The 10,369-nt window shown below is 34.1% G+C and overlaps 1 protein-coding gene across 1 annotated transcript; it reads right to left on the reverse strand.

Moving 5' to 3' along the window:
• Positions 1–3,824: 3,824 nt before the first annotated feature.
• On the reverse strand, positions 3,825–8,738 carry Der-1 (derlin-1). The gene is made up of 4 exons (XM_066401283.1): positions 8,541–8,738; positions 6,185–6,451; positions 4,595–4,686; positions 3,825–4,302 (listed from the first exon to the last, which is right to left on the reverse strand). The coding sequence occupies exons 2-4, from the start codon at positions 6,444–6,446 to the stop codon at positions 3,907–3,909; spliced, it is 750 nt and encodes a 249-aa protein (XP_066257380.1). The 5' UTR covers positions 6,447–6,451; positions 8,541–8,738; the 3' UTR covers positions 3,825–3,906.
• Between the last annotated feature and the right edge of the window lie 1,631 nt (positions 8,739–10,369).

Here is a 10,369-nt window from a genome sequence, read left to right on the forward strand (position 1 = left end):
GGGGGAATAAATGATATTAAAAGGCAAATATTGTCAATGGTATCTGAATTAATTGGGCTATACGCAACTCCAATATAAAATAGCGTAATAAAATATAAAAAATCAAGAAACAAGCTGCTATCGTTGCTATTGAAATAACACTCGGTATTAGCAGAGTTTAGGGAACGACCTCAATCTCATCAACACAGATAATCCGTAAAGGGGTACTTTTAGATCTTATGGCCATGGAAAGAAATAGAATCTGGCAAGACAGTGAATAACAAAGGAAGATACAGATAGAAAGAAAACAATGGAAACATGGCAACAGAGATGAACAGCAAAAGGAAGTCAGTGGACAAAGGCTTCAATCCCTGGAATTAGAACTTGTATAAATAGGTAACATTGTGAGAATAGCTCTCACCTGACATAGCTTCAGACAGATCAGGGAGGCTTCTGAGCATATTTAAGCTGGATCAGGAAAATAAATTCTGAAACTTGTCAACACTGCGGGGAAAACTCGGATGACATAAAGTATACTTTTTTTTACGGGTTTAAAATGGCAAAACAAAAGAGGAGCGCTCGACTCCGCGATAAAACAGGTATTGACAGCTGCAAACAAATGAACCCAGATATGCTCAACGGTCAAATCTGAAGGAAAATAATTTATTTTATTTTTTTATTAATTATTTTTAAGAGCGGTAGGACTAAAGCGACGAGCAATAGGTATGTGAAGCTTAAAAACTCAAATTTTAATAAAAATGTGTATTTTAAAGTCGTATTACATACAGAACTTTGGGTATATACTCTACTACGTCACACAAGATACTTAATATTAAAGAAACTATTTTATTTTGTGTGATATGCTTCAAAACACTTAACTTGTAAGTCTATGTTGCATTTTTTACGCCATGTTGTTTTATGATGATATATTGCGCATCTTGTCTGCTTGCCTTGGGGAATTACCCACTGATCAAGTCTATGAAGCCTCGTCTCTGAGCGGTTAGTTCAGGTTAGTAGAACGTCCTCTTTAGTAAGTAGTTTACCTTTTATGTTGCATGAGGATTGTTGTATCTACATTACGTCTAAACGTCACGTAGTCCATTGATGTACCATTTTTGATTGCATTTGCCAAGCGATGTGCGCTATCATATTTACACTATGAGCAATGGGCGGAAAGTACCCCCCCTGATACTTGTTCTGCATAAGCTCATATTTTGATCAGAGCGGTCAGCTGCGAGGGGCAGCGACTTGCTGCCCGTCCTTTAAACAAGGAAAGGAAACTCCGGGAAACTGCAATTTCCAGTTTGGCTGAAGTTAACTTTCCCTGCAATAGTACCTAGATAGCAAGTAAACTCGATATCTTGCCCCAAACACTTAGGGGTGTTTTAAAAAGAAATACATTTAAGTGCTACAAGTTGCAAACCAGAACTTGTTCTTGAGGACCACATCAAGCGGATGGAGTTTTATGAGGACATGACGAACGTAAATGATAGATTCATTGGTAATATTTTATTTACTGACGAATCTTTATTTTCGTTGCATGGCCCCCATAATCCCTCCATTGCTAAAGGCTACTCAATGGAACACAAGTCCCTTAGCATACTGCAATACATTCAATACCCTCAAAAGGTCAACGTATAGGCTGGCATTTTAAGAGACTGTTGTAGGGCCGTTGTTCATTAATGGAAGTCTAAATGGATGGAAAAGTTTGAATTTTTTAAGAGAATAACTCCTACTGTTTGACAACGGCGGGATATTGATTTCAATGCTATCTGATATCAGCAGGATGGATGCCCTGCTCATAATGCGATTGTGGTAAGGGAGTTTTTAAAAACCACTTTTACCAATCGCGTTATTAGTACAAGCGGCTTGATCAAATGGCCTCTTAGGTCCCCAGATCTGTCACCGAATGATTTTTTTCTTTGGGGATATGTTAGTTAACTTACCGGCATTCGCACGCACGTGCCAGAAATCTGGATGAACTTCATGCGAAAATTACGGAAACGATTAGGAACATCCCCATCCAAACATTCAGAAATACATGGTATAAAGAGGTGATTTGTTTGAGAAAGTGCCAAAATAATTCTGGTTTTCTGCTTTAGACTTTCTTTGTTTTTATTAGAATTTTGCTTGGTGGGTTGAGTAGAGAAAACAGGCCCATTTCTCTTAAAATGGGACAAAATCAAACAGTGATAAGAAATTAAAACATACGCAAATTGCGCGTATTTACGTATTATTTTGACAGAATTAACTGATGCCTTCAACTCTCCCCACACGATAGTCGATCGATTCTGAGCATCGTTTTAAATAGTAAACAAAACTCGAGAGACCAATGCTGCCGGCTCAGTTTTCGACCCACCAAAAGATCATAATCAAATATCCAAATATCAGCGAATTCAAATCATCATATTCATTGATGACGTAACTAAGTTATTCTATAGTGGGGAAATGTGGAATAATTTATAAATAATTAAAAATTCGAAACTAATTTAATCCATCACTAGAACTTATTATGGGTTAAAATTCTGAAACGGTGAAAGATCTGGCAAACACTGGAACGACTTCGTCCACTTCCACCGCTACCATTTCAAGCCACGTAATTGGTCTTTGTCGCAGGCATACTAAACCTTATGCGATCCTTCTCCCACTTGCACAATTCCTGTTTCCACTTGAACTGTTTTTTCCAGTATTGGTTGAATTAAGAAATTTCTTTTTTGGTAAAAGTACCACGGAGCGACAAAAATAAGAAATATTTCAAGTTACACGAGATAAATGCCGCATGTCTTTATTCTCACAAAATCTTAGATTGCAGAAATCGCACCGCCAGCAAATTTTGTTATGGGTTCCTACGTTTTTATTACAATCATAACAGAAGAATGAATCATTCACACTGTACCAAATAATTCCGTAACAAAATATTAATTAGACCTTATTCGTTCGAGTTACATAAATAATTTATGATAATTATCAACAGTACACATTACAAAATTCAATGAATAATAATAAAAATAACCAACAATAATTACGTGGCGCTTTATGATTCATTTATAACATCCAGTATCTAGTTTTAGCAGTTTGATTACAAATTTGAGGCTTCTAATCTTCAAATAACTATATTTGAGAAGCAGTTACAGAGTTTTCCTGCAGAGGGTAACAAGTCTTAAGCATGTCGCGTTTTTGATCGTTCAATAAGGCATTAGGCATTTTGGGCTTCAAAAATGTCTATTCTGTAACCAAACTATTAAAAATTAGACGGTGAAATATTTGTTAACCTCCTCGCTTCCCGGCACTCTTATCAAAAAAGGAAAATTTCTCAGTGAACTTAACAAAAGTGTTAGCTAAATATACAAGATTCGAATATCACGGCTGTAAAAAAAACTAAAGTTGCACTTCATATCTAGGAAGCTTAGTGTAATAAAATAACACCGACAAAGCTGTTAAAATATATCCAAAAAAGCTTTTAAGAATATTTCGGTTAAATTCTATTATTATGAACTCTGAGCGTTTTCGTTTTATAAGCAAAAAACCAGGAACACAAAATTTTACAGATATTTAGAAAAGTATTGGAAGCACTACCGATTTGAAAATGTATTCTTAATTAAGTTTTAAGTTGCGCAACTGTCTTAATTTAACCAACCTTGCCAAGTTATACATTTAGAGACAAAATTACGGTGATCTGTAGCGGTTTGCACCCCGGAAAACTAAGTCTGTAGTTCGCCACCCTATATATTTCAACGACGAAAAAATGCAACGGAATCTCCGCTTCCTAAGATCGTCAGCGTCTTCGTATGAAAGTATTCAATGTGTTTTTAAACTTTTTGAACTTCAAAAAAATATTCCCCCAATATCTCCCATTTTTTTATTTCAACAATATCTTACACTATATCAATTAAGAATATATGTATAAATTATAGAGGATTGCTGGTCTTAATTTCCCCCTAGTGTGTGACCTTGACCCCAATTATGTCCTCTGAACACCCCTGGTCCCCGAGGAACGCCGGGTGCTCGTTCGGGGGCCTGTCCGAAACCATGAATGTTTCCCTCATCTGGAAACCAGTTTTTTAAGAAGCCCGGAGTAGCCAATAAAGCTGGACCACCCAATTCTTGAGGATATTTAAATGTTAAGAAGAAGTACAGGTGGCCGATGAGGATCCCGATAAGTTCCATTAATCCTCCACCAGACATGACTAGATTGAAGATGAGAAGTACCCATGGTAGGAAAACAGCCTTAAACCGTGTGCCAAACCAGAAGGTTACGATAACATCCTTGTTCAATTGGCACCACACGTAGAGCACGGAGAGAATCATTGGATCCATAAGAAGCTGAAAAAAATATTAAAGTCATGAGATAAATATTTGGTTCCACAAATTCATGTCTAAGCATAGAAATATTTCTTAGCGTAGGGAACGTCTTTATGGAAATTAGCTCGCAGTTACAGTTAAGAGCACATTAATATTTTTTTGGCTCTTAAAGAATGTTCAGAGATTCTATCGAGTGCATTTGCCAAAAACCTGTTTTCAAAGCTCTACTGACAGCAGCTGTCGAAATGTTGCAGAAGCCCATTCTTATTCGGCTACTCAGTACATAGAAAATGATTTGAATGAAAAAACTTACCGGCACATCAGCTACAAGTCCAATAATAACACAACATATCCAATTGAAAATTAAAAGATATGCATAGTCTGCTGGTTTTCCCTGATACGTTCCTAAAAAAGGGAAAAGTTTGAATACTTTGTGCCGAGTACAAAGTTAAAGTTAATTGTTGTCAAACCGAACTTTATCAATTTAACATTTCAAAATCTAATTCTTTGTGTTCCTCTAGGTGAGGTGTATTTGTTGTAAGACCTGCTAACTGTTAATGATATCAGTTTATCACTCCCCATAAAGGGGGATCATGAACGTTCTCCTATCGACGAGAAAAAATAATATAACAAATGTTTTCAAAACACACACAGACAAAAATATTGCATATTTTATTTTAAGTAATTTTTTCCCTTTGGCACTTTTTGTGTTTTTTATTGCTAGATGCCTTGCACTGAAAGTGTTTTGCGTATGTTACAGCCAAATAAATTACAAGCTGAAGCTTTACAATACACTCGTAGAGGAATTAATAAAACGATTTGATTTTGATTATGCATTTAATTAGAAAGAGTAGCAATAACGACAATATAACAATATTCTAAGACAATAACAATTTAGTACTTATTATTTCCTCCTCCAGCTCTAGGGAAAGCCTGCATCCTCCTAGGCATGCTCCGCAGAAGATCTTTGATGGTTTATTGCGGAATTCGATTCCATTTTTCCTGTGCAGCAATTCTTAATTCTGTAATTGAGTTAGACGCTGGATCTCGTGCTCGCATATATTACTTTAGGATGTCTCATAGATGTTCTATAGGATTAGCATCAAGACACATTGGTATCTCAATCTCAACATCTTCAAAGTACAGGGTCACTGTTCTTGCACCATGGGCGCGGGCGTTATTACCCATTAGCAAAGTTATCGTACCCAATAAAGTCGGCATGAGGTAAAACGTGCAGTCTTTTATTTTTTTAATTTCGAGTACTTGGACTTTGAAAAAGTATTGATTTTCGACCTTGGCGTCGCACTTTTATAAATTTATGTCATCTCTAGAGGCCGTTCAACTGGAAGTTTGCAATCTGGTCATTAAAATTTCTCAAAATAATTTATTAATATTTTAACATCATTTTTCTTATTTCCTTTTTTGTTCCAGTGGCTTCCTATTTTTCTCTTAAAAACAAGATTAGAAATGTTCTGAAAAGTCAATATTCCTATCGAACCCGGCATGACACCGAAAATCGGTCAAACATGTTTTGAAATATCATGTTGCCCGGTAACTACTGTACAAAATTGTCGCCTGAGAATTTTTTCCGGAAGAAATTTAATCAATACACTTCGACTTTTTGGCGACCTTGTAGCCGTTTTCTTGCGCCACGTATGTGATATCAAACATACTGGAGAATATCTCCTTCAAAGTAGTATATTTTTACTGCTTAAGCTATAAACCCCGTGCCGCAAACTAGAAATACAATCACACCTTCAAAGGACCTGCGTTTCTAATCTATTGCAAGTGTGTGAATCAAGATGGTTTCCAAATTACAAATCAATCCAAAAATGTTTTCAAAATTGTACCTTCTAATAATGCGCCTCAAATACCCTGTATAAATAATAAAATTGATACATACCTTCCTCTAGTCTCCTTGAGTAATTATATAAGAAATATAAATTAATTAAATAGTGAAAACCGGAAGGTCCACTAATTGGATAATATAACACTGAAGTGAGGAGTCTCCATATCTCAAATCTTTTTACGGCCTCATACAGTAGAATTAAATTAATCGGATTCAGAAAGCCAAATCGTCCTAAGAGTGTAAAAACTACAGTCCCAGTGAACCACACCCTTGTAAATTTTGGTATAGAATGATACCAATCGCCTAAATCCGACATTGTACCTAGAACAAAACAAACTTATTGATTTCCATATATAACACATGAAGCTCATTAAAGAAATTGTTAGTAATCGTGAATGCCATATTATCCAGTTTCCAAAATATACATATATATAGGTTTACATATGTAAACCTCCCTACAACAAGGATTCAAATGAGATAGTATCACACGTCGGAAAAATTGTAATTGGGTTCGTATAATCCGGTAAAAAAATGAAAAAAAGGTCAAAAATTGTTGTGATGTAGTGTTTCTTCTGAGCTTGATTGCTAAAGAAGAATTATTTTAAATGTAACAAGTAAGTTCATTGCTTTGGGCTGTAAAAGGCTCTTGGATTTGTATAATCCAAATGGCTCGTATAACACGGATTGATGCAAGACGAAACGTACATATCTATTGTGTTAAGGGGAGTCCACTGTATTTAGAAAAATATGAAAATAGCATAAAATATCAATCTTATGTATGTTTTGTAAACTACGCTGTTGGACAATAGGTTGGAGTAATGCTCATTTTAAAAAAATTTTGAAAGCTCATGTAAGTATATTTTCTAAGCTATGTGGAACATTAAAATATGCTTTGCAGGTTTTGTTTGTAGATCCTGTTGACACTAACTGACCTTAATATCTATTTTCTATTGTGCTCATGAAAGGCATATACAGGACGTAAAGCAAATTTTTAATATAAAATTAAAATGAGAAAATATACCATTGGGAAAAAATCAATTTGGCCAATTTTTGGTTTTTTGATTATTTTTTAATACCCACAGTGTGGCTCAAAGTGGCACGTTTAGGGTGGCCTACTTTTTATGTTAATTTTTTTATAAATCAAATGATGCTTCTGACAAAATTTCATAGCTAGCTGCATTTTTTAACTATAGGGTGATTTAAAAAAAACGCCATTTTGGGACTCTTGTATTTTCTTTACCTTTTGATTTATTGAAATGGAAAAAACGAATTCCTAGATAGAATTTTTCATAGAATCCTGAGGTGTACTCATTTTTTTAAAATGTTATAGTTTTTTAGTTATTGACTAAAATTGGGTTTTTTCTTATGGAACACTATATATTTTTTATAATAAAATTTTACTTGTAACTCTCTTAAAAAATATAGTATAAGACTATAGGGTTGTTTTTATATTTTTGTGACAAGTATATTAATGATCCGTTTCTGAACTTAAAGAATTTGTTTCTGAATTTTTTTGCCCATGCCACTCTCAATGTCTGGGACTGAATATAATGATAAGTTCCATGTGAGGAATTGAAAAATTTTATATAATATGTAGGTGGTTTTACTCATGGCTTTTTCAGTAGAAGGAAAGGTTGAACTTTTAAATAATAAAATGTATTTTTGTTTACAGTTTAGGAAACCTGTGGAAAGCGGCGTAAAGGCGCGAATCTCAAGGACGGACGATTACATACGAGAGGGGCGGCGGGAGGGAGAATTCATTGTTGGGTTCTGGAAAAGGTGAGCTGTTCTAAAAAGGAAAATAAGGATTCTCACAGAAATGATTGAATGTTGTTGGTTCAAACTCAAAAAATTTTTTTGTCTCCACTATTAAACATTCATTCTCATCTCTAATCAAATTAACATCTTATTTTAGACATTTGGAGTTATATTCCTCAGAGATTAGCTCCTCTGATTGCATTACATATTTTCTAGTGAAAAGAGCTGAATGAGCACATAAATAATAAAAAAATTAGAAACGTTCCATTGAGAAATGTTGTAACACTGGCATTATGACTTATAAATTATAATATAGCACTTACTATTTACCCCTGAGAGGCACCTATACTCTCAAGACAAACAGACACTGAGAGCAAAATAAGGAGGTAATCTAACAAATCTAATGTGTTATGAGTTATGTACCACATAATAGCAGTTAAAGGTTAAGGAACTCAAATACACAAATGATTTTTATTCAATTGTGGTATCACCGAGTACCATGATTGTGATGTGGTAATATGGTAAAAAATTATTGTGGTTTGCACTGATTTGATGGCAGACAGTTACCCTTTTCCTTGAGCTTTTAATAAAGCAAATGTGGTGTTAACATAAAACGAAAAAGATAATATAATTAGAAGTAGATTTTACTTACCTCACACATCAATGCAGAGTCTAGAACTAAGAATACAGCGGAAATTAGTGGAGGAAAAAAATTAATCAAAACAGACTATCTATATACGTGATATTCTCAAAAAGTTAATAATATAAGCATTTATTATTATTTCTCTGTTAAATTTTTAACCAAATTTAAAAAAAACATCAACAAACTTTGGTTCAGTTGACGTGTTCAAAAGGTATGGGACATGGGACATTGGACATGACGTGAGCGACATGACTTGCATGGGACAGGCATGCGGTTGGAACGAACGGTGACCGTAGTGAAGTTAGCAACGTTTCAGCCATTGCGCGGCCAAGGCCTGAGGACATGTTCACAGTCCTCAACTTATTCTAATCTCCTTTCCACAATCGGCAAAGCTTGACAGCGATCGTGAACGCGTCTCAGGGCTTTGATTCTACAAGACGTAGGCACGGAACATATTAGAGAATGATTGGAGGCGCTGAAAATTTTCATAGTTAACATAATATGAATCACACAAACTCGCAACATAATGTGTTTTCTTTTTTTTGGTTTCTAATCTGTTTAGATTTTTTTGACACACTTGCGACGTTAGTTTTTACGTACATTTGCACTTATGTAAGGTGAAATATTTTCGTACCATTTTTCCCGTCTTAAAGTTACCAACCATATCTTTAAACAATAACATTTGCGACACTAAATTTACCATATTTATCATAAAAATGTATCAATTGGATTTTGTTCAATTATGTTATCAGTAAAAAAAAATGACGATGGTAATTCATGATAATAATTGGCAAGATAATTGATAATTGATGATGATAATTGGTTATCATTATTACCCAACAAACAAAAAGTTAAAAAATGTGTTGTTTATGTTTTTATCCTTCGTTTCATACAGGTCTAATTTCACAGTTTTGCTTCACGAAACAAAATTTTCAGAGAAAACAGTAACGACGTTAAAAACATAAACAACGCATTTTAAAATTTTCCTTTGTTGGGTTAACAATAAAGACCACAGAAAAAATATCTAGAAGTAAAAAAGTTTTTAACACATCTGAGAGTTTTAAGATCGTTGCCAGTACATTAATATGAATTATTTTCGGCATTTATTAAATTAATAAAGAATAGATTAAATAATAATGCATTTCAATTAGATTATACTTAATCAACCGAAAACTACTTAATATAATATAGCCCTGTAGGATATTATCCAAAAAGCATTTTTTAAGAGCTTCAAGATAAGGTATCACAAGTAGGGGGTTACCATTTAACATTACTTGGTTGGGGTGATTGCGTATGAGGAGGAAAGTGAGACCGGATAAGTTAATACATCATTTTTATTCATCCTCGATATTATAGAAATTGGTTCGAGGAATTTTTGTTATTCTTTTTTGTCCTCCAAGTATAGCCATTATGAATTTTAAAATTGTCATCCTGTATGTTATCTGCTTCTTAGTAGGATGCTAGTAGCTTTATTATATGCCTACTAGCCCCGGCTATGCTCCCTAATGAGTTTACGTTATTAGGAGAAAATATGTTTCTCTTATTCCTACTGGTACATAATATACTATTTTTCAGACTACTCTAAGGAAACTAACCATTAAGGTACGTATTGTATTTAGGAATCCTCCTATATATTCTCAACATTTGTACGATTTAAACTATAAGGTGGTCACTTTAGATAGACTGCATTGTATTAAAAATAATCGATAAGAATTATGATTTGATAACGATAATTAAGAATAAAGTCAATTCATCAACGCATCAATTGATTATTATTTATTTTCATGACCTTTTGCACCAAAACTCCTTAAATGAAATATTTCTATATAATCTTATAG

The sequence above is a fragment of the Euwallacea similis genome, chromosome 22 (genome assembly GCF_039881205.1).
Source record: "Euwallacea similis isolate ESF13 chromosome 22, ESF131.1, whole genome shotgun sequence".
In the NCBI taxonomy this organism is placed as follows: domain Eukaryota; kingdom Metazoa; phylum Arthropoda; class Insecta; order Coleoptera; family Curculionidae; genus Euwallacea; species Euwallacea similis.